The following is a 25,602-nucleotide window of genomic DNA, read 5'->3' as shown; positions in this document are numbered from 1 at the left end:
TATTTCTGGTTCATAGTAGTCAGTTAGCATAGCAGGCCTGGGATTAAAGCTAGTGGATTGGCTTGAGTCCCACAAACTTCAGCTGTCTTGGTGCAGTACCAGCCCCCTCAGTTACACCAACCCCATCACTACAGTGCTGAAAATCCTGCATGTTGTGGAAATAATGTGGTTATTTAGAACAAAAAACAAAAATAATTTTGGCAGTGAGGGGCATTAATAACTTGCTAAACATTATTTTGTAAAAAAGATTTATGTGAGGCTCCATGGAGCTCTTAAAAAAAGTTAGAACTCATTGGTTCATGGAAATTAGACAGCATAGTGGGTAACAAAGCTCGTCAAAGGTGACGAGGGTTCACATCCCTGCTCAGGCAGTAATGTTGATATTTCAGGCTGTCTTCAGAAAATCTCAGCACTATGATTGCTCTGATTAGACTCATCTTGATAATGTTTGCAATATGCTGTATATTGTACTTGTAAGTTTAATTCATGTTCAGGTTGCCCTTTTTTAAACTGACCTCCTGAGCATGGCCCTACACAGACTAACCACATAACAGTCACTTGGTGTGTTCTGAATGCTTTCTTACCAACACACTCAGGCTGCATGCCACTCCAGGTCAGATTTTCCAGGCACGTCCTTGTAGTTGACCCTAGAATGTGATAATTTTTTCGGCATCTGAAGAAAACTTTGCTCCCCACCTAAAAAAACATAAAAAACATTGAGGGACATTAGAAACAAATACAAACACATATAAACTATAACTGTGAGTTTAGACCCCTCTGGTTCAAATTTTTAATAAAACTTTTCAAAAACTCAAACTCTTTACCTCAAATCCCTGAGCCTGCAGTGGGATTCCATACGCAGGGGTTCCGGGATCTTTACACGCATTATATGCTGGATCTACAATTACACGTTACATGTTAATCACTATCCTAGAACTACAAGCCTCAGGTGATTAAAGGGTTGGTAATCTGTTTACCACTGTCGGAACGCTGATATATACGCACCGATGCAGGAGGGCTGGATTCCGGTCCAGGAGCCGTCCTCCTGACAAACTCGCCTGGGGGAGCCCACCAGCAGGAAAGGTGAGCGGCAGTAGAACGCCACCTCCGACTTGTATGTAAACTGGATCCCCTCTCTGTAGCCCTCTGCAGGGGTGCCGGGGTCCCCACATAACACAGCTGTACAGGACACAACGTGAAGGACACTCAGTGCATGAGATAATTAAGTAATGTAATGTAAAAGCGTTTTATTCCAAGCAATTTTTCATTCCATTCAGTCCATTCATCATAACATTTGCACACAATGTGAAGGACAGCTGCTGTGTGTGTGATAAAAATGGAAATACATTTCTTTTTGTACAGCGATGATCACAGGCTGAACAACACCTTATACAAATGGTTACTTTACAGGGGAAAGAAAAACATTCTTAAATTGTAATGGAAGATTTTTTCCAAATAATTTTAGACTATTTTATTGGTCCATTTTTTTGTAATGAGGGGCATGAATAAGCAATTAAATGTTAAAATATTCATACTGTTATTGTCTACAGTAATTCTTCAACATGTTATCTGCCTTGAGATCTGATCACCACAAATATGAGGCATTCTGGACGTTTTTCCTCAATGTTTTGCAGTTTCATCATGCAGCTCAGTTTATCATTCTGGACACATCTAACATTTTTATAGTTTTATATTCACATGTACCTGCAACAAACCCAGTTACAAATTGTTGAACACAGTCATTCCAAACTTGTGAATGGTAGTGTACTCGAACTGTCCACACAATGGCATATGTGTTTTTGGAAAAAAAAAAATGTATAGCAATTTGTTTTTTTTCTTTGAATAATTTTACCTCAGCTGCTATTTCATCAGAGCCTTTTATTTCTCAGTCTTACCAGGGGTCAATATTTCTGGAAAGCACTGTATATATGCGGTGTCAATCACAAACATCGCAAAATAAGTAGAAATAGCCCAGTACAGGCTCAACTCTTATTCTTGTGCTGTCTGTCATGTTGCTGTGTTGCCCACTTGTTTTTATGGAGGCAGAATTGCTTGCTGGGTTGTTACTGCTGTAGGAACTATTGGAGGTTTGGCTGCTGCTCGCTCCTGAAGGCAGCAAACAACAACAGTTTCAGGGCTTGAAGTTTCCTCCGCACTTTTAACATGGATTTTTAATATTACCTCTGACACTGTGTCAAAGACTTACAATCAAAACCTGCGGGCTTTAGCAACAGATTTGGGCTGTATGCCTTGTATACCTTGTGGAACATGTAGACAGTAAGAGCTGGCTAAAGGATATATTTGTGTTATGTCAACCCTAGTATCGAAAACGTCAAAACAGTTTTGTGACTTGTCACAGGCTGCAACCCTATAACACAACCAACATCCCTCTGAACAGGTCCAAAAATACAACAAAACGTGCAAACTATTTCCATGTAGTCACTAGAGATGAGCATTCAGACCAATTTTCATACTCTAATATATCACTGCTGTCAGGACAAAACCTTGTATCTCCATTCTTGTTGTTTTTTTAATTTTTTTAAATTATTTGAAAAAGGCAGTTGCCCTTTATGTTGTATCAAAATTTCATGATGAACAGACCAATAGAAATGGTCCAAAATTACTTGGAAAAAACTATTTTCCCATTTTCTTCCATTAAAACTTAAGAATGTTTTTCCTTGCCCTGTAAAGTTACCTTTTTAGAGATACAAGGTTTTGTTCCAACAGCAGCAATATGTAGGAGATGAACATATATCCGGTTAATCACAGAGAAAGAAAACAACGGCCAAAAAAAAAACCAAAAACAAAAACAAAAACACAATAAATAAATAAATACATAGTAAAGAAAATGTATGGCTGTATGCTCACATTTCTAGATGGCAGCACCGATGTTGCACAAAAATACAGCGTCAGGCAGAGAAACGTGTTTTATCATTCACAAACAGCCAAGTAGGTTTTCGTGTGGGATTAGCTATTAGCCACTTAAGCTGCCTCTTCAGATGAGTGAATAAGAGCTCACAAATGTCAAGTTGGATACTGACAAGGACTCGTCATCTTCTACATGAGGTATGTGCCAACATGATAGTTTGTCATTTTCATTGCTTCTGGACTTGCTTGTTAGTGACAGCTAGCTAACTACTCTAGTAAGTCCTACTGATTGATTTGCTTCTTCACACCTAGAACAACGCTTCTACATCTGAAGATGTAGCCCTGTGTTAGCATGAAACCGACGTACACCCATATGCAAAAGTTTGAGCATTTCGAGGTCACAGAATTGACTTCTATATTATTTTAATCTTGTTCTTCATGGCTGTAATATACAGTCATATGTAAATGTTTGGGAGTCCTTGGCCGAATGACATGATGCTTATTTTCTGAAAGTGAAAGTAAGACAACACATCCTCTACAGAGAACATACTTTATTTGCTGAATTTAACATACTGCAGAAAAAAAAAAAAAAAAACTGTTGCCTGTGCAAAAGTAATGGCATATTTTACATTTTATGTTTTACTTTTTCCAATATGTTAAACTCAAATAAATAGAAATTGTGCACTAAATTAGCAGAAAAATGCTATGTTTAAGTTTATTCCCTGTAAAGAATGTGTTAACCAACTTAACTATAACTTAACTTATGTGTTCACCTTATTTTCACCTAGGAATTTCAAATGTTTCAGATTTATATTTAAATTTTCACAAATGTGATTTAAATAGGGTGTTCAAACTTTTACAAACAACTTTATGCCTAACTAGGGTTGCCAGGAGTCCGGCTTTGGACCATAGTGTCTAGTCTTCAGATAAAGAACATTCTAGTCTCATCATCATGCTTCTCTCTCTCTCTGCCCTCAAAGGGCTACACTAATCTGTGTTAGAGAGATCAGAGATCTGTGTGTGTATATGGAATTGCATTAAAAGAAGCTAATTTTAGAACTTTTTTGAGCATCAAAGGCTAAGCAAAGGGTCGCCCCAAAAATGAAATGAAACTTACGCCACAGGTTTGCTGTAAGAGGCACATGAAGGAAATCTGTACGCATCACACTAAATTTGTCTACATTTATGAAATATTACTGACAATTTCTGTTTCCATAGCAAACATCTCGTCGGCAAAAAAACGATTCAAAGCACTAAAAAAAAAAACAATTTTCCTAAAAACCCTTTGAATGGAAGTTTAGCTACTGAAGCATACAATGAAAGTACTCTGTCTACAAGCTTTGTTGCTACTTCTAAAGCTTTGCTGAAATCCCACTGTTTGAAATCAAAGAACGACTTACAGCTCTTACAATTTAAGAGGATGCCTTGTTCTCAATTTCTAAAACACGCAAAAAAACAACACCACCATTGTGTTTGTTGTGTTTGTGCTTGCTTGTGGTAAAGCATTAATCCATTAAACTCACGCAGACACTGAGGGATGTCGCCACGCCACGTCCCATTCCCCTCGCATGTGGCTATTCCTGGAGAGGAGAGCTGATAGCCATCGAAGCAGCTGTAGGCCACACTGGAGCCCCACTGTAGATCAGAACCCTCCACTTTTCCATAGCGAATGGCGGGGGGCTGGCCGCACATGATGACTGCAGGCATAAATACATAATCATCATCATCATCGTCATCACTGTCATTATCATCACGACCTGAAGATATAATTCCAACAGCAACCTCAGACCTCCTCTCAGATTCTGAGAGCAACGGGTCTAAATAGAAACGCTCTGCTAACGTAAGAGCCTTAGAGCTATTTATTTGCCATTTTCTTCCTTGATCATTACGCTCCATTTGCAAGGAGGGAGGGCATGTGTGCTTTTGAATCAAAAGGGGATAGAAAGAGATGATTAGCTGGAATTACTGCCTCAATCCACCGCTCGCACAGAGCATGCACTGTATTTCTCATGCTGCACTGCAAAAAAAAAGTTCCAAAATAGTCTATGCCAGGTTCTTAAGAGACCAGATTGTGCTTGCTAGCTGCGCATGCTGGCCGCTTGATGCGATTCGAGGCTGACATCTGATAGCGGAGATCTTACGTTTCACAGGTAACATCCCTTCAGTGTTTGTAAGTGAATAATCCCGCTCGCTGCAGGAAAGGGGGGCTGAAACGCCGCAGACAGAACTCAAAACAAGATCAAAACATCAGAAAGGCTTTTGATGTGGGGATGCCAGCGACTCCGGTATGCCATTGTGATATTTAGACTTTAAACGGTTCTCCTGGCACTTTTTTTTCTGATTGCATCGTCACGCCCTACACCCGAACACAAGCAGAAACAGCAGGAACGCTGGATGATGTCACACAGGGCTTACAACCAGTGGCTGTTTGCATTAAACATCTTTTTTGGCCTTAAAGGGCCAATAACCTGGAAAAATGTATTTTCCTTGCTGCTTCTTCTTTGAGATACTATAAAAGAATTTAATGCAATGCGCAAACACTGTTCACTTCTCAGTCAATATGGTCCACATGTGGAAATTAAGCTGCAAAAACAGCCTATTTTGAATAAATTATTTTTGTCATGCATTTATATAAAACCAATGTATTTGCATATATCCACTTTTTAAAATTACAGCAGTTTAACTCCCACCCAATCGCACTGACGTTATAAGGAGTGTTTCAAATGCATTTTGAACAAGGCACAATACAGGACATCCAATCAGAACAGAGCTTATGTAAAAATACAGGTCTTAAAAGCACAGCCTGATTAAAGTTAAAGACAGGTTGGAAAAATGGTCATGCGATAATTATATATTGATAAGTTAAATAAACCTACACTTATTTCTATTTAAAAAAAACCCAGGAAATAAAAACATAACTGCCGTAAAAACATTCACTAGATTAGTGACCTACAGCACTGCTCTCACTAAACATGCTTGTGAGATGGCCCTTTAGGTTTTCACTTGTCCCTTAAAGGGGAATTCCAACAATTTTTTAAAAAATTCTGTATAACTGAATGGTTAAGATGTCATTCAGAGTGGTTTGATGTGAAACGCTCTGTTCTAGAGAAACTGTCCGAGTTAAAGTTGTTTACAGTGGTGGTGATAGGAACCAGACGTCTGTAGCATTTAATGCCTCTAAAAGCTCCTTTATAGAAAGTTATTACATGAAATGGTTATGAATATACTGCCTGATGCCTGAGACAGTGTTTAATGATAGTTTTCAAATTTCCTGCAACAGCCCCTGCCCTGCACATTTTAGTGTTTGCTCCCAAAACACCTGATCCAACTCGTGCAGGGCAGCTCGTACTCTAGGACCAAAGTTAGGAACCTATTCTTTAATGCATTCATCCAAAAAGGGACTGTAAGACAACACAGCCCCAAAGAAAACTTGCCACTATTTTATCATTAACTATGTTACATATAAAATCTCAGAAGACACGCGTAGGTTCACTGGTTGTTTTGGATGGTAAATAAAATGACTATGTCTTTGCTGTAGACATTGTGACCCCTGGTTCCTATCACCACCACTGTAAAGAAGTAAGTTTCTCTACAATGAACTGTTTCACATCAAATCACTCTGAATGAGTTTGTTAATATTTCAGACACTGAACTATGGAGAAATTTTGCAAAATCGGTGGAATTCACCTTTAAGTACATCTCTTAGCCTGGGTAAATTTATCTTTAAAGTATTTAATTGAAGACAAATATTTGAGATGTTTCATGCAAGTGCCCACAGAGCTCCAGATGTGGAGCACTGACCAGATGTGCCTACCCACCTTCTCAGCCTAACTGAGAATGAATGGGTACTGATGGTCCAGCCATTAAACCACCACTCCACGTTCTCTTTTCATGCACACTAAAGCTAATTTGGCCAATATTCACAAAGCATCCACAAGCAGCACTTGTGTAGGAAATGCCTGCATGGAAATCATACATCTGTTAAATTGCTACGTTCGTCACAAACAGCTTTATCTAGGAGACGTGCGCATCACACACGTGCGGCCGGCTAAGTGAGCTAGCTCTGTGGTTATCTTTGCTAATGCAAGACTTGATTGCCATGGCAACGCACAGCTGTACGCTCCCACTTTTTTGCTCCTTGTTGCCATGATAAATTCTCTCTCTCTATTTCTCTGTTCTGGGTATCTCAGTAATATAACGTCTCTGATAATGACTGTTTTTTTTTACCTCTGCAGCTCGGTTTGGTCTGGTTCCAAGAGCCGTCTTTAGAGCAGCGGAGAGTGTCCAGCCCCGGAGGGTCCATAACATAGCCAGGGTTACAACGATAGCGAACAGTCTTATTGAAGGTGAACTCATTCCCCATATAAATTCCGTTGGCAATAGGGCCGGGATCTCCACAGCTGATAACTGAAATGAAGATGACATGTTCCATTGATGGAGGTGCAGAGTGAACAGGACCAGCAGGAATAAAAGCATGGTGGCCACACACATTCCATCCATTTATCGCAATGACCTCTCCTCACACAACAGTTCAATTAGGGAAAGCTAGTAGCCACCACTTAGCACAATGTCACTGGCGTGATGCTAATGGTTGGTTCTGTGCTTTGGTTTAGAAATGAGGTTTTATGCTCTGAAAACATGCATTAGAAAAACAACACATTTTTTTAATCCAATTAAAGACAACATAGCAATATCAGTGCCAGATTTATTCACATTTTAACACAAACATGTGTTCTAATTACATGGCATGTGATTTGTTCTTGTGACTGTACACAAAATGCTTACAATAATGGTTACATAAAAATATGCTATTATTTAAAGAGAAGAGCGTGGCACTGACCTGTACAGTCCGGGGCCGAGCCGGTCCAGGTGCCGTTGGTGGTGCAGTGGCGGGTGGTGAGGCCAGACGTTTTGTAGCCCTCCCAGCAGGCATATGTTACTGAGCTGGAGAAGAGCATGCCGTCACTGAAGACGATTCTGGCGAATGCTGGAGTTCCAGGATTTCCACAGGACACAGCTGGGAAAGCAATGGAAGCAGCATATTAGAAGAGAACGCTTCATATAACTGTCACAAAGAAGCAGGAGAGCAGCAGAAAACCTCTCGCCAAGGACTGGCACAATTATGCAAAACACCTCCAATTACCCTCAGAACATTGTCATTTTTTTCAAATGTAGCAACACTGCTGTCGAAACCTTAAGGGGCTTTCCGCTCGTCCCTATACAGCACCAGCCAGAACGTTAAAGAGTTAATGAACCACTTAAATCACTGCCTTCAGAACGACTTGTGGATGCTCCTTGTTCAAGGGTGCTGTAACACAGTACCATGAATATTAGAAGCCAAGTCTCTGATATTTTAATCCTTTTTTTTTGGCGTATCATAAAGTGGTCCCAACCAGTGACCTTGTGGGACATGCACCACTGCCGCAGTTCATTCAGCTGCCTACAATATTCTTTGAATCTTTCTATGCTGCTACAGTCATTGAGACCGCAAAGAGGCAAGTTAAATCTTACAAAAAAGAGCCCTGTTTGGTCACAAATGGTCACATCACGAACCTCATAACCCCATCAAAAGCCCATTAAGTACACTTTTTTAAGAGAGTAGGGCAGGTCAAGTACCTGATAAAAGAAGGCCATTAAAATCAAATACATTAAGATTTAGTCTAATTAGAGACTTTTGGAGAGTAATTTAGAGTGGCATTTTGGGATAAGGGCTGTAACTGTAATTAACCACATTAGATCTGCGAGCTTATTAGAGTCTATCCCTTAAATAGAGACCTTATTTCAACATCTCTGAAGTGTGTATCCGTGCTGTGAGTGGGGCTCGCTGTGCACACGTTTTTACAGAGGTTTCTAATGATTTTTAAGCAAATCTGACTAAATGCATTAACATCAGTGATGCATCGAAATGAAAATGCTCAACTGAAACTCCAAATTCAGGACACCTTCGGAAACCAAAAACAGAAAGAAAATTATTTTGTATATAATTTGCTTCTTTTAATTCTGCTTTTAAATTAATGTAATAATACTAATGATGCTTCAAATGCGATTGTTGTCATGTTAGCAAGGAGAACTGAGAAAACGATGGCTAATTTTACTTTGAAACATCTTGCTAAATAAGATTATGCTGTAAAATTATGAAAATATCATATAAAAAATATATAAAGGCATCTATAGATGAATACCAGAGCACCTATAATGATGTAAGACACCTCATTTTTTTAATATGTAAAGAGCTTGGATGTGTCTTTGGAACTGCCATCTAGCAGTCTGGCAGCACTATTGGCACACAAGTTGCTTCAGTGTTCGTCATTTAGAGGAGAAACAGCCAGAAGCCCCACACCAGCAGGATCTAAAAAATGCAAGTGTTTGCGATAACAACTTTCAAAACAAGAGGTGAAAAAGTTTATTACCAAAAGACACTGAGTTACTCAGCATTGTGGAATTTCCATTAAATTCAATAAATTAAATCAGAGCTAAAGCTAAAAAACCAAGCTAAAGACCATACAGAACGCAGCTGCAGCATGTTTGAGTGTGTGACTGTTAATCTACTGCTGCTCAAACTGTTTGAAAACATCTGCGGCAACCGGCACAGGAGAGCGAAGAAAATTGTGTTTTTAATCCCTTTTCAGATTTGTTAAGTGTTAGATTTTGACATTTAATTGAAGAACTATTCAATCTTTTGTTTGACCAAAATTTCTGACCTCTTTTATCTTTTGGCTGAAAACCCAAAGTGCCAATTCTGACAATTTTGGGCAAAAATCTTCAGTGGCAAAAATCCAAAAGTCCCTAATTAACGTTCTTAATTATCACACAGGTGCTGAGTAATTGTATAAAAGGTTAATACTACCTTAAGCAAACACAGATTTACACATCCTGTATATAAGATAAATGATGGTTTCCAAGTTAAATCACAAGCTTGTAACTGAGGCAGCCCCTTTTAACATAATGCACAGCCCAACACATAACAATCCTGCACAGTGTTAACGTCTTCAGCTTTAACCCCTCAAGATGGTTAATCTTTATCAGGATAATCGTTACTGTAATCAGCGCAAGTGTATCATTTCACTTCACAGGCCTTACTGAAAGCAGATTTAACTCTACCTCATGTAATCAGTCACCATATACACAGCAGCTTTAATAAATAGAGAAAAAAGGAGTTCAATAAAGAGTTAATAAGATCTCAGTAGAAGGTGTAGTTGAGCTGCTGCAATAGGCAGATATATTTCCAAACTTGAAGTCATTTTTTTCTCCAAGTGGCAGCAGGTTAGTGTTCCCCTGTGTCCTAGAATTTACATTTAGTACCTGGCCATTGTTATTTGTATCCCCAGGACAGTGCAGCAGCCCCCAACTGCACTCCCCCTCGCGCTTATCCATCTCTACTGCCTTAAAACAGCCGTTAAAGCCCTTTACTCAATTATGAATGGCCTCTAAATAATGCATCTTATTGATCTCGTGTACACAATCCATGGGCTTATTGTACTCAGTCTGGCAGCGAAAACAAACAAAGGAATAAATCAGCGGTGAGACGAGAGGAGGTGTTGCCGGACAGATTTGTTTTTAATAAACACTACAATCGCACTGCATACTAGCATCTACTCGCCGTGCTCGTTGGCACAATGTTCTACGTTTGACAAAAGACCACTAACATTTATCATGGGGCATTTTTCTCATCTACCTTTTAGACCTGTTTGCATATTTTAGTATGAAATGCTTGCAAGTGGTGATAAAGCACACCATTTGAAGCTTATTTTTGATTTGCAAAGCCTATTTACAAGAAAACTTGACTTTCATCATATACTGTGGCACAATTATTGCAGTTTGTTTGTATAATACTGCACCAACATACATATTTTAGGCATGAAATTATGGCAGGTTTGCTTCATAAACTATCACAAAGACAATACATAATGCTTATATTTAGTTTGCTTATTTGCAATGAATGTTGGTTTTGTCTGGAACACTGCAGCATAGTCCTTGGCATTCATTTTTAAAACAGTGCCAACTGTCCAGTAACTAAATAATTGGTGTTTGTGTGCTAACACGCATTGGTTAGAGCAATCTTTTCACAAACCCTCATTATTTTAATGTATCATTACACTCTGCAGTAATTATGGGGGCTTTTGTGTATCCCCATCAACTAGTGTCATTGAATTAACAGGCAATTACTGATTTTAGGCCTGTCGGCATATAAACAAGACTAGGGAAGCCTGTTTTTTTTTCCAGGACCGCGATTGGCTGTGTGGCTTTTGTACTATTCATGTGCCTGTGGTATAGGATATACCTTTGCCTTATGTGCTAAAAATAACATTGCAGTCCACTTGCCTGCAGTGTCTGGTGAAGGCCCACTTAAATTTATACTAGCCACTTTTTGTCAAAAAATACAAGTTTTCTATCACACTACTACTACCAATGTGCTAAATACAGAAGACTTCTTCACCTACAGTCAGCGGCTTCTGTCGTTAGTATTCTTAACTAACTAGTGATGCAGCACTGGTCTGCCTCAGGGTGGTGCTATGGAAAACTGGCTCACCCAGTTGGTCATTCACAGCCTAGCAACTGTAACTATGGCTGGGATACCTCTGAAAAAAATTACAATATGCCTACAATATACAGCATATTTCTAAATCTGAGAACTTGCCCAATTTTCCAAGAGACTTATGACTTAACTGAGATGTGTAAGATCTCAGTTAAGGTGTGGAAGAGCACATTACAAAACTAGAAAAGAGCATTTCCAAAAGAGGAATTGTTAAACCAAACATTTTGCTGCCACTAAACCTAGCATCAGTGCCGGTGAGTGAGTTAGCAGCCAGCCAATGCTGGAGAAGGCAGCCAACATGGGACCCTCCAAATACCAAGGGGTATTTCGCACACAGACTACTACTACTGCTACTAATAACAGACCTCTGAAGGCATTAGTCTCTCTGTAGTTGGTTTCACTTCAACACTATTATATACACTTCAACACTATTATATACCAAGCACATGCGATTATGTTATTATGCTAATAACAGTCTAAGAGTTATCAGCATAGCTATACCAAAGAACTAACTAACAGACTTAAAGATGATTTCTACATGCACTTACACTCACACAATTGTCTACAGTTAAACAGGAACATGCATAAAGTCAAGCAAGTTTACCATTTTCTATGAAGATTGTAAATGTATGCACAGATAAAATTCTCTAGTTGCTATCATACCATTATATCATTATAGCTTCCGAACTAGCTAATGATAAACTCTTTATAATGTGATAATTATAAAACAGCTCGAACTGCTATTCCAGTTTACATTCTGGTGCAGTAGGTGATCATGTACTGCCGAAATATAGAGGATGAGTAAGCCTTACATATCATAAGGATGAGTAATGGGGAGACAACAGTGCTTCATTTAGTTAAGTGTGTAGCGTTCACCTACTGTTTGTCTCATGTGATGACTGTGCATGTGTGTTGCAACAATGGGTGCAAGTCTGTCACTCAGTCAGCCAGTGACTCATTAAGAGACAGGGACTGTTGTAGTCGGGCCTGCTAGGCGCTCTAGCAAAAAATCTATTTTAGAGTACTAACAGAACTTGATTCTGGATAACAGACAACCACAGGTCTACAATCATATTCAAAACGTTTGTGCAACCCTGGTCAAATGACATGTTTTGGCATCTTTTCTACTTATATTTTAAACTCAGCAAATAAACAGAAATTATAAAATTTGCAGAACAAATGCCAAAGTTTGTTCACTTAGACCCTGTTTACATCTGGTCACTTCATGTGTCTTTAGTATCAGGATTATATCTGGACAAGGCCAAGCTATGTAAAAATGCAAGTGTAAACACACCCAAGATGCATTTAGAACAGACACCAATTGAATCGCTCAAACCACTTCAGGATGTGGTCTGAGATGCATTTGAGCCACATGTTACAGCAGTGTAAACATATCCATCTCTGCAAGAACATCCAAAACCCCTCCCAGTACAACCAATACCCCTCCCCATGCAGTACGTCACTGGGCACATAATCTGTGTCTGAGAGAAAGATAATCACGGAGGACGCACATGGTCTAGGACCTGATGAAACAAAATGCTTAATAGGAATATGGACAGACACTACTGTGCAAAACAAATTGCAAATGAAGAGGCTGAATGGATAAACAACTGGTAATTAGTTGCCATGTATTGAGCAGATTTGCATATTCCATCACACACAGCAATCAGATCTCAGTCCGATTAAACGTAGATGCACCTGACTACCAAGTGTACATGCATGTGGCTAAAATCAAATCAGGATACAATCCAGATCCTAATCACCTGAAATCATGAGGTGTAAACAGGGTCTTAGAATGTCAGGATCTACGATTGAGAGTACAAGCATGGTTGGGTATCTGCAGATCTGATTCAAAAGCAAAGACAACTCATAATGATTTATTGTGCCTCCTAAGAAGTTTACCTCTTTCTCGACTCTGCAACTGGGTGTGCACCCTGCTGTTTGCCGGGAGGCAACAGCATTTGCCAGTTCCAAACGAATTAAGCACGAAAACGCAGTGCTGCTCTGGTGGTGTGTGAGCACTATGTGTATGTGTGCTTGCGTGCCTACGTCCTCCCTCCCAGCCAGCCATCTGTGACCCTTACCCTCACACACGGGCTGGGTGCCGCTCCACGAGCCATTCTGCAGGCAGGTGCGCTCCGACGAGCCGATCAGCATGTATCCTGCCTCGCAGGTGAAGCGCAGGAGACTCCTCGCCTGGAACTCTTCACCCAGACGAGAGCCATGAGGGGGGATTCCGGGGTCTCCGCAAAAGCCAGGACTACCACCTGGAAATCAAAGACAGCTCTCATGCATGAACCATCCAATTAATTAGAAAAGATGCTGACTCATATACAGAAGTTTGGGGACGCCTGCTTTTGGCTGTAACTTCTGTATAAGTTTTATTAGCACAAAGAAACTATTGACTAATTGGGTCAGCCTCATGTTCATCATTATGCTTACATAATGACTTGATAGCTTTCTTTTCCATTAAAAGCACATCTTAAAGGGGGAATTCTGCCATTTATTCTAGGTTTAAACATAAAGATTGAGACAAAGTCACTTGTGATATGATGTAAAATGGTTCACCGTAGAAAAATTTACATACTCAGAATTTTTACAACACTTACGAAAGGAACCAGACTTAGAGTTTACAATGCAAATACAGCCATTTTATATTTATTATGGCAAAAGAAAGAAAAAACAGTGAACCCACTCTGGTGTTCTAAGTTTATAATGTAAAGGTTATAATCACAAAGTAGTGGTAAATTTGAAAGAAACTACATTTTCTTTGGGAACTATTTTCTCTCAGAATGCCCTGCATGTGCCTTTCTACCATAAACTGATTTTTAAAAAAAATATTATTTCAGGCAAAACCTACCTCAAAACTATCATAAAACAATACATCAGGCAGTATATTCATTAGCATTTAATGCTTTTACCAACATCAAATTCTTCAGATGTCTGGTTCCTATCACCACCACTGAGATTAATTCTGACTGATTAAGTTTCTCTAGAGCATTTCACACCAAAGCACTCTGAACAACTTTGCTTACATCTTAACCATTTAATTATGCAAAACATTTTGGAAAATTGGTGAAAAAAAATTGGTGGAATTTCCCTTTAATTTGTCCCTGAGGTAGTTCAACCCTTACCAGTTCTAAAGCAATGAGAGATAATACTCAACAAGCAGGTTGTGATTTCATACGAATTATTTCTCACTTTTAGTTCACTGAAATGAGCAGAGAAATTTTGTGAGAAGTGCACAATGAATACCTTCAAGTAACAACACACTCGTGTTTGTAAGTAGTAAAAGCTATATTTTATTATGATTTGAATTTGATAGAAAGTTACTGTTGTGCAATTTGCAGAAAGGAAAAAAAAACATTTTCATATTTTGCCATGCTTTTAATATTGAAACTCTGGGGAACCTGTCAAAGAGTGTAAATGTGATTTCTAATGTAACTATGTAATCACTTATAGAACTGTGTAATTACATTCAAGTAGTACAGCAAAACAAGAATAATTTTAAATTCTAAATGTTTTAAACATCTGAAAGGTATAAGTGCTAATAACATTACAACATGGAGAAAAATGTGCAGGAAAAGCCATTTACTGCAACTTAGGACTTCTGTCAAATGTTCCCTCAAGTTCTGCATTTTTTTTTCATGCAAAGAAAGCAGGCTTTTTACTATTAAAACATTCTGAAAATGACAGGCAGTGTATAGCCCGAGACTATGAATACATATGCAGCAGCACATCCTAAAAGATGCATTTATGTTTCACCGTTTCAACACATGTAGGTCGGGGATGCCCAAAGCGGCCACTGGAGATTTGCCCACAGCATGGTTTAGTTCTAACCTTCATGTATCTAACCTTTACATACCTGGCTCTAACATGCAGAGGCTGTGGAAGACTCCGATGAACTAGATGAGGTGTGACAGATTTGGGTTGGACCTACAATCTGCATTAGAGTAGATCACCAGTAGCAGGGTTGTGCACCTGCTCTGCAGATCATTAACAGCTGAGATAATGCTGACTGCTCAGGTTTCAACAATAGCTATTGTCTGGGACTGCATGAGTCAAAGGCATGTGAGTGACACATTTGGGACTGAACTCAAGAGTCACAATCATCATCAGTGTCCTTGTGATTGTTTCACCAACCAGGATTTCTCAGTGAGCTACATAGTTCAAAAGTGAGAATTGTCCAATAACTTTGTTAGGCCCATATCCTACTATTTAGTCTTCTATTTTTCCCTGTGTTCCCCATTTTTGCCTTTGTGTGGCTTCATGTACTAAAACAGTCATAATTCATATTTACATGAGCATGTTCCAACCCCTTTTTCCCCTAGATTTAAACAAGCTGTATTTCTTGCTGTGCCTTTAACATTTATCCATGTAAAAGATGTCTGTTCTGATTGCTTTGTATTGTGTCTCTTTCAGTCTTGGCTAAAAGAGTCTTTACCACTTTAATATGAATGAGTGAGGCGAAACTGCTGTAGGATGAATGGATGGTCATATGTAAACATGTTCATGGTTGTGACATCACATGGGACATATTGACTGGTGTGTGAATGATATTTTGAAACGTTTAACAACATATATAAACTCAAATAAAACACTGATTTCAAAACAGCAAGGAAAAGGTGTTTTCCTGTGAAATAGGCGCTTTAAATTCTGAGGCTAAGTGAGAAATCCTGCTTTGTGAATTAATCCCCTCGCCTCTGACTGTTAGGTGGCGTACCAGAGCAGTAGGGCGGAGAGCCATTCCAGCGGCCATCCTCCTGGCATTGGCGTGTGGCATTGCCCACCAGCATCCGGCCCTGGCTGCAGGAGTAGTGCACCAGTGCCCCGTTCGTGAAATTCCTGCCCGACAGGACAGCAAAGGGCGGCGTGCCCGGATCACCGCAGGATATGGCTACAGGAGACATGGAAGATAGGAGAGAATGAGACAGAGAGAGAAGGAAAAACAGAAAACAAAGTTTATAGGTTTTACTGCATAATCTCACTGCACTGACCACTTTACCAAACATCTAATTAAATTTCTTTTAATGGCTGTAAAAGTGTGCACAGTGGAGCACAGATCTACACAGCTCCTGTCACTAAAACGGAAATTCAATTAAATCATTACACTGTATTCTGTATATATTGAGATTTGTGTTTATTGGGTATACCCAATTTACACTCATTGGCCATTTTATCAGACATACCTACTAAGTATGTGAACTTTGTAGAATTACATATATTTGTTCCTGCACTACTGTTCCTCAGTGTATCTATGCATACTGTTTAGTAGGTACATACAAAAAAAAATCAATAGACATTCTAAACACAACAAAATCCTCTGTGTTGAAGTGATGCATGGTTCAAAAGTTTGGAATCACCCGGTTCCAATTTTTGGTTCCATTTTTCTATTATATACAATAACACTATATACAATATTGATTTAAATATGACAAACTATTCACCAAAAGGTTTTTTCAGATGTTTAAAAGTTCCCAACAAACTCAACTACAGCTCCTTCCTCCGACCTAAAATAGGCGTTTCAACACTAAAAGTCAAAATAATTGCTAATTTCACTTATAATGCCGAACTTATTATTATACTTATTTTATTAAAGTAATGCTTAAAACATTACATATTTTCTCAACAAGTAATCACTCACTAAGCAAAAAAAAAGAGAAAATAAGTCATTATTTCAACCTAATGAGTCAACGTTCGAACCTGAAACAAAAAAAGTCTTTTTTTTCTCCTACCTGGTGAAAACAGGCTTCCATACAAAAAGCATGCGAGCCAAATGGGGTCTTACACTACACTGCTCATATGTAAATAATGAAATTGCGCCTGTCTTCATTTGCATGGAAGTTCTAATTATTAAATTTACGTATTCAGTTATTGTTCCTCTGTTAAGTTTGCTTACTTGCTATTACATTTCTTTTAAGCTTTTTAATCTTTTCAGTCTTTTTAGCTACTGCCAAGATAAATTCCTTCCAAGTGCTATCTTTCTCGGCCAAACAAAACCAATGCTGATTCTGATTTTACAATTACCATCGAAGCATTTTAAACACAACCTTCACTCTGTCACATAAAGTCAAGTAATCTCCCGTCAGTCCTGATTTGTGCTCTGTTTCTGTGGCTGCATCAACCCAGAGGAGAGAGAGGGGTGGAGGGGAGACGGTGGCGGAGGCGTTACTCACAAAGGCACTTAGGAAGCGATCTGTCCCACAAGCCGTTTGACTGACAGGTGAGCACAGACGAGCCGAGCAGATAGAAGCCCCTCTTGCAGTGATACATCACGCTGTGTGTGTAGCTGAAACTCTCGGGATAGCGCTGAGGAGAATGACGAACAGCGTTCTCCACGAAGCCAGGATCAGAGCAGTTTACCACTACCAGGTGAAGAGAAAAGGGGGCAGGGGGGACAAGGAGCACAAACAAAGCTGATGTTTAATGTCTGTAAGGGAGAAAGACGAAGACACTAAACAGGAGGAAAAAGAGCAATTTCAATGAACCTCATTCTTGACATTGTTTTTGAAAATATGAGCAAAGGAAAGTGATTCTCTCTGTCTCTTTTCGTATCACTCACCTGCTCGCAATATAGTTTGGCTCTCATTTAGCAAATCCAAAAAAATATGCAGCAATCATGAACTTAACTTCTGAGCAAATGTCATGTATTTGATTTACAGGCAAAACAGCCATTATGTAGAAGTCATTCCCTTTTTTTTAGAAGAAAGAAATTAACAATTAGAAGTTGGTTTTGCATTTTCTTCTTCTCACCATCCAAATAAAATCAAACACATTCAGTGATGTTAAGGTCTGGAGTAGCCAGTCTGTTGCTCTAAAAACACCAGTACCTTCTTTGTTTGATTTACAAATGTTTTTCTTTTTGTCTGTTTCCTTCTCCTGACAGCTACACATCCTTTCAGACCCATAGTGCTGAGTCGTCTTCTCACAGTGGAAGGATGGACAGAAACACCTGTGGATGTTTTCAGATCTGAAGCAGCTTGATTTTCTCCTCTCTCTTCAAGATGAAAGCTTTAAGTACTGTTTATCTGATGGGGGCAGTTTTGTCTACCAGGTCTTTCAGGTGGTTTTTAGGAGCCCAATTGTCTCTGTATCTTTTAATCATTTGTTTTAATCATTAGCTGCAGTTTTGAAAGCTCCTGTTTTTCCCTTTGACTTTCTCCTACCTCATGCAAGCGGACTATCTTATATGTAATCTCCTCAGAAACACCTCCTGAAAAATGAATAACTCGTACTTAATGGTCGTTTTTACTGGAGATTAAATAAATTAAAGTTTGTCTCTGACTTTTGCACATGCACTTTCATTTTATGGGCAGAAACACATTACATTTGATATGGCAAAACTTTTCATGCTATTTTGTCTTCGTTACAGTTCCTACATGTTATTTTATTATTAGCATGGAAGAACACAAAGGCCAGCAGGACCCTGTGAGCATAAAGGCTTAAAGGCATATAAATACAAATGCTTTCACAACAGTGTCAGAATTAACTAAAAGTAAAGCACGTACAGCTGGCCAAATTGTCAGAACTAACTAAAACTTAAACACGCACAGCTGGCCCTGCGAGTAATTTTGCTGACAACTGCAAAACATAGCAGAATTAAGGCACAGCAGAAGAGAATATTTACTTTCTCTTAAGCTTTTTTTTTTAACTCTTGTTCAATTTTCTCCCCAAATGTTACTTCCCCTATCTGACGGCACCAATCTGGCAGAATAAAGGCAAGCACATGCTTTTTCTGAGTCACGTTAAGCTGTCAGTGCATCTTTGAGAACCACGGCTCATGTGGGCAACTCATTTTCTACTAGGCCTTTTTGAGGTGCTGCCCTACCCTCACCTAAGTGGACAGTTCTTAACAGTTTGGTCATGATACAAAAGAGGAGGAACTAACTGAGTTTGGTCAGAGGTTACAGGGGCAGAGAGAGTGGAATGAGACCTTGGACAGGGGGATTCTGTGGAGTCCTTTAAATACAGGTCATTGAGGACAGAACCAAAAACCACCCTACAGTTTGTTTGGAGGACGGAGCTGTCCCCTCAGTTGTGGATGTAAGCTGGGAGACACTCAGGACTGAAGAGTGGGGTGAATTGTGACCTGCTCCATCATTTTGAGTCACTTTTGACGCTTAAGCATATTTTGAGTTTCAAACATGGGTGTAAAGATGAAAAGTCTCAGCTTTCTAGCAATAACACATGGTAAAATGTAACATGCTTGTGGTCACCACTGCATATTCCCATAGCAACATTATCACTCAATTTTGACAGCTATTTGACAGACATTTCTCCAGATTCACCCCTAAGACAAGGGTAACACATTACTATAGCGTAGTTTTCATGAGGCTATGTGACACCTACATAGGCCTTTGATAGAAACTGACATAAACCTACATAAACATAAAGGTTTTCAACAGGCGTCAGTTGTCATAACAGATGCTTTTGTCAATTTTGATATCATTTTACCTTATGATATTAAACAGTTGTTGTAATCTGCGTTTATAAATGTCTATATAGGTTTACATCAGTTGTCATGAAGGGCTTTTGTAGGTGTCATGTAGCCTTAAGAAAGCTGTCCTTCAGTGAAGTGTTACTGTTTTTGCACCATAAAAGTAACACTTTTTTCATCGTAACTGTTTTTCGCTTAGTTGTGTATAAGTCACCGAATTCACTCCTATATTATTTTTTCTCCCTCTGGTGTGGCTGTAAAACAGAGTCAGGAATGCCTCCTCAAGTGGGGTTAGTTTTAACATGCTAACTTATCCGCCATAAGTAAACAATGACGATGCAACAGGACGCAACCTCCTTCACCAGTTGCAACCCTTGGGATTCCTAGACAATACTTGCCAGACTTCCTGCAAACCCTGTTGCCTTGAAATCAAGCGTGACAACTTGTGTTGACAATGAACCAAGGCGACTAGAAGTTGCTGTTCCTGCCATGCCAAGTTGGCTCAATACTGTCTTCAGTCACTGTCCTTTCACCAGGAAAAACAAGTGGAGGACTGAACGCCCAAGCGAAACAAAACAGATTGTAACTGCCTCGCTGACAGCTGCCAGTGTCCTGGTGATCAATTAAGGCCCTTCGGAAAGGAGAACAGAGGGGTACTAAAAGTGTATAAATGGACAACGGTTACTGGAATCCTGTTTTTTTGCAACAGAGATTATCAATTAGAGACTGACAGTGTGAGAGAGAGAAAGAGAGTGTGAAATCTGAACTGGATCTACAGCATATAAGCACCAGTAGTCATGCAGTATTTAAGTGGAGTGACGGCGTGCCTTATGATTGTCTCAATAAATTGGATATAAGGAGACGTAAATAATTTAAAAACTGTAAAAAAAAACACTGAAGCAGAAACATAAAATATTAACCCAACCAAAGTATGGTGCAATGCAATATTAATTATTTCTTAGTTATAGCTCACTGAAAGAGGCATCTTGTCAAAAGTGCAGATTCAAAATTTTCAATCTATGCCACGAGTGTTCATATGTAGAACAGGAGACTGGAACTGGAAAGTTATTTTATGTACAGAGAGAAAAACATTCTTTACATTCTGCCATGTTTGTAAGTTCCTGGCCCTGAAACGAACAGCAAAGTCACAACTGCAGGCTCAGAGCTGAGAATGTAAATCTAATGTAAACGTACTTCACTGTGTAGCACAAATATGAGTAACTTTGTAATTTAATGGGAAAAGCCCAGGGCCTTCTAGGCCTTCAGAGAATGTCTGTAATTTTTGGTTCATTTTTATTTTATATAACCATAGAGCTTGTAGTGCTCTTTTTTGTGAAGCTAATTAGGAACTGGCAGCGTAATTAACAATCATGATTTAAATTACAATTGGCAACACCATGAGAAAAAACACCACTTCAGGCGTTCTGGAAACTCTAAAAACACCACTGACAGTGAGTTTGAGCGTTAACCTGACAAATACATCTCAGTGTGAATGCTTTTCAGTTAGAAAAAATCAGAAAAATGGCTGTGTTATGCTGCTTTATGCCTCTTTACTGAAGGAGTCACTGTTAAACTGCCACAAGGTAAAACATATAATAATGTCACTAACTTGAAATACAACATAGAATATCTTTTACAAATGTCTGTGCGTGGTTTATTTTACTTTCTTTCTTTAGAAAGAAAATTATTTCCTTTCTGTATTTACTTATTTAAAATCGCAGAGCTTACTGCTCACACGGCTAGCAGGTGTCTAGCTCAACTTTTAATCATAGGTGTTTTCCTGATTTACAACAAAATGGCTATTATTCTTAGTAATTGCATAAAAAGATGCTTGTTTGCGTTTACAACGGAATATCTATTGACTATGTACAGATAGCTGCAGGGGAAATACAAGGTAGAAAAGTCTGTCTGCTTGAACTGTTGTCAGACTGGGTTGACAGACAGACAGAGCACACTTTGAATGAAAGATATAATTCCTGAAAACCCTGCTGTCTCGACACACTCCTTGGCACAGAAAAAGATTTTAATCTAGAATGGCCAAAAACGATCATATGAATCGCTGTCAGTGATATACTACTAGAATCCCATAGGGGTGTTATTAAAAGATTAGCGTTATCTTCATTACATACTGAATTTTGTACATTTATAGCACAAAACTAAAGGCCTAGCTTTAATAGTCATGGTTTGCCACTGTTGTATTAAATTACATAACTATATTTGAACAGTAAATCAAAAGTAATAAGTCTCAAAGGGTTAGCACATTCATTTGGGGTGAAAAGAGCCAAATAAGGCACAGTTACTGCAATGTTTGTGCTCACATTGTGATATTGAAGGTCACAGCTTTTAGCCCTGCTATACTCCACAGCCAGGAGGGAATATGTGTATCTTAAATACAGCATGTTGACACCTAGCTAATTCTCATGGGATATGCAGCTCTGGCCATGTTTTTGCAAAGTGAAATTGTGTGCTCCTGGGGTCCCTTCTGAAAGTAAAAGCCTGCTGGGAGTGGCTAAAAGAGTGCAAGTCTGAAAAGCAAGGGGAATCAATTGCGACTTTTTTTTTGGTGAAACCAAAGTCTGCGTCTTTCAAGAAGCTGCACAATTAGTGGCTGGAGCAGCTTTTTAGGGCTACTGCAGAACAAAGAAGCAATAAACTTTTTATTGTAGCAGACAGATTAATATGAATATTTAATATTCTCATCCATTCTGGTAAAAAAGGCAAAATATTATGGGATTAAAAGTCAAAGCTTCACATAAATAAAGTCATAATATTATGAGAAAAATATGAGACCGACAATGTAATTCTATGAGAGCAGAACGATAATATTACAAAAACAAGGGTGGAATGTTTTTTGCTATCTCAGTACTGACTGTGACTCTTGGCATAACAAAGAGTTCCAAAGAGGGTTCGGTTTTGATGGGAATGACAACGACAAATCGAGTTATTTTATTCAAATTCACACATTTTTCTGGACTGAATCCAGGAACAGGGTGTTCCGCACAGGGTGGAGCATCTGCACGGCAGTGCCAAAGAGTCGCATTTGGTGCCAAATGCAAACGTCAACCCTTTCATCTAGCAAGTAAGACACACTTCACAGTCTAAACCTACAGGCAAGGTTTCAGTTTAGCAGTCCCTGGTTGATGTTTCGTTTTATACATGCTGTGAAGTGTACCTGGCTACATGTTGCATTGGTTCCACAGAGTTGTAAAGCACAGCTAGGCATATCTCACCACACCAGGTATGCAGATACGTCCCTGTTTGTTGTCATGACTCAAATCCACCTGACAGCCATCTATAATTTCATACACACCTTTCTGTTGTAATTAACTGTTGAGGCAAGATGCGTTTGATGATTAGTCCTACATCATGCCAGAATGTCTGTTCAAATTTCAAACCAACATGTTTGTAATCATGGAAATTATAGAAAGTTGCTTGTTGTCATTCAGCTACAGATTGGACCTGATCGCAAATGTTGCTTTGGCCTGGTTAACACCCAGCCAGTGCAGTGTGTCTGTCAAACAGCCTCTTTAGAAGTTACTGTGGTTAATGAGATGATGTTCCAGCTCATGTCTGTTTGGAGTTTTGGAAGTGTGCTCCAGGGTTCAGAAGAAGTTGTGAGTGCAGAAGCTTCTTACCCTTGCAAACAGGCAGAGGGTTGCTCCACTGGCCGTTCATGCGGCACTGGGCCCGTGACGTGCCGTGCAGGACGTAGCCTGTGTTGCAAGTAAAGTTCACCACGTCGTTTAGATTAAACTCGCTGCCATTTGTCCGCCCGTTGGCTGGGTTTCCAGGGTGCCCACAGGTAATGGCTGAGAAAAAACACAAGATAATGAGATACCCTAGGATCCAGTGAGGAGTCAAATTGTTCCAATCAAATGGTGATAACTGGAAAGGGAGATTTCCACTGATTTTTCATCCATGCTGACGCTGTTGGAGCAACAGGAGCATCTCAATTTTGCGATTTTTTTATTTTTTGACATAATTTGGAAACACCAGGTGCATCAAATAAAACTTCCAATGAAAGTCCTTCTACTGCAAAGTTGCCAATTTGGAGATGTGAGGTTTTTTGTCAACAATAAATATTTTCTCATCTTAAAACCAGCTAATAGTTGGTTTCTTAGGAAATGCTTTAAGATGTCTTAATATGTCTTCATAAGTGTGTCTTAAGATATTCCAAGACATGGTGATGGCTGGGTAAGCATTCAATGCTTATGCATGTGTTCTGAAGTGAGTGTATGCAGAACGCTTTCAAATAACATGGTAGCAAAAGACCCCCCGACTTTTCTTTTACTTAGCTTCTGAGGGGTGAAGTCTTACTTAAAGGGGATCAGACCCCTCCTCTCAACCTACCCTGTAATTCAGCCCCTGCTTTGCATTGACAGTGAGAGAGGAACAAAGCCCTCTCGCACTGCTGGTTACTAATTTCTGTGATTTCGCTTGAAAACTTAACTTGTGCCGCCTTCTTAGCCAACTGCACCACCTGGGAGCCCTCGCACATCTCCTGAGTTTTAAGAAGTTAACATAATGGATGTGCATTAGGCCAAACCCCAGTTTCAACCCCATTATGAGCTGAATAAATCGACATGTTGAAACTCAAGGTAAAGCCTAGCAATCAACTCAGCACCCACCCCTCTCACACACACAGGCTAAAGCCATGTTGGAAAATTTCAAGAAAAAAAAAAAAAAAAATCTGCAAACCTTCCTTTTAAAGCAGTAAAGCAGGTTATTTTTAAACCTGTAGACACTTACGAACACAGACAGGTGCTTGCCCCGACCACCTGTGGTCCTGCTGGCAGATGCGCACCGAGGTTCCGATGAGGCGAAATCCCAGGTTGCACTGATAGACCACTGTGTCTCTGTAGCTGGAGCCATCGCCGCTGATGTGGCCATTAGTAATGGGATCGGGCGAGTCACAGTGGCCAGCTATGACAAAAGTGCGACAAACAACAAACAGTTACAAGGCTGCATCATTAACGCCCATCCGCAAGAAACCAAAGCATGCGTGACAAGCTAATATGAATCGAGACGGCAACCGAAAGCCATGTTAAACAGTGGCTGAGTGAGAGAGACAGCAGTCCTGCTTTCTGTTCTGCAGCAGTCAGTGGCTGACATTTTGATGAAACGCCCTCAGTACTGTTTGGTCAAGCAGCGGGCGATGCGGCTAAGGGTCAGGGAGTGCGCTCTTCTAACAGCGACGTGTTTCAGTTCATCTGCCTCTGCTGCTTGCTTAAGGATTCTGGCGTGTTTATAGCCCCCGCGTTATGGCGAAGCAGGAGAAGAGGGCGATGGATTATGTACTGCAGAAGGTGCATTAGATGTCTGCTTTGTCTTATGGCATAATCTAATAATAAATCGCTCAAAGCCACAATCTGCTGTTTGAAAAGCCCGCTGTTTGCATCAAACTGCATATTGCCACTGCTTTTCAAAAGGACTTTTTAGATACACGGTCCTTCAAAAGTTTGGGGACAGCTCAATTCCCAAGCAACGCACACTTGCATTCAATCTATCTGTTTACACAAACTTTTTTTTTATCTTAACAAAGTTCAAATGTTATTGGACCAAAATCAAAACATTTCAGTGCAAATTATTTAGATTTCATTAGAATGGAATTCTGTTCGGAATAAAATACATTTTTCAATTAATAAAAGTTTTCATTCATTGAAATCCTCTCTATGTTTCTTCCTGAAAGCGAAATTTTGGGATTTTCCCCACCGCTGTCACCCTTTTGGCTTGCTCACATTGAGGCAGAGAACATCAGATT

At 39.5% G+C, this 25,602-nt stretch overlaps 1 protein-coding gene across 1 annotated transcript in view; it reads right to left on the bottom strand.

Annotated features, from left to right (window-relative positions):
* The window catches only part of LOC118810153 (CUB and sushi domain-containing protein 1-like), a 597,007-nt gene that overhangs the window by 8,643 nt on the left and 562,762 nt on the right, over positions 1-25,602 (bottom strand). The window contains 11 exon segments of the mRNA XM_036573713.1: positions 585-696; positions 825-898; positions 1,006-1,179; positions 4,392-4,565; positions 7,096-7,275; positions 7,709-7,885; positions 13,489-13,671; positions 16,128-16,301; positions 17,581-17,769; positions 23,477-23,650; positions 24,591-24,764. Coding sequence (XP_036429606.1) covers positions 585-696; positions 825-898; positions 1,006-1,179; positions 4,392-4,565; positions 7,096-7,275; positions 7,709-7,885; positions 13,489-13,671; positions 16,128-16,301; positions 17,581-17,769; positions 23,477-23,650; positions 24,591-24,764 — 1,785 coding nt within the window.

The sequence above is a fragment of the Colossoma macropomum genome, unplaced genomic scaffold (genome assembly GCF_904425465.1).
Source record: "Colossoma macropomum unplaced genomic scaffold, Colossoma_macropomum, whole genome shotgun sequence".
NCBI classification, from domain to species: Eukaryota; Metazoa; Chordata; class Actinopteri; order Characiformes; family Serrasalmidae; genus Colossoma; species Colossoma macropomum.
This window is presented reverse-complemented; position numbering and strand designations above follow the sequence as displayed.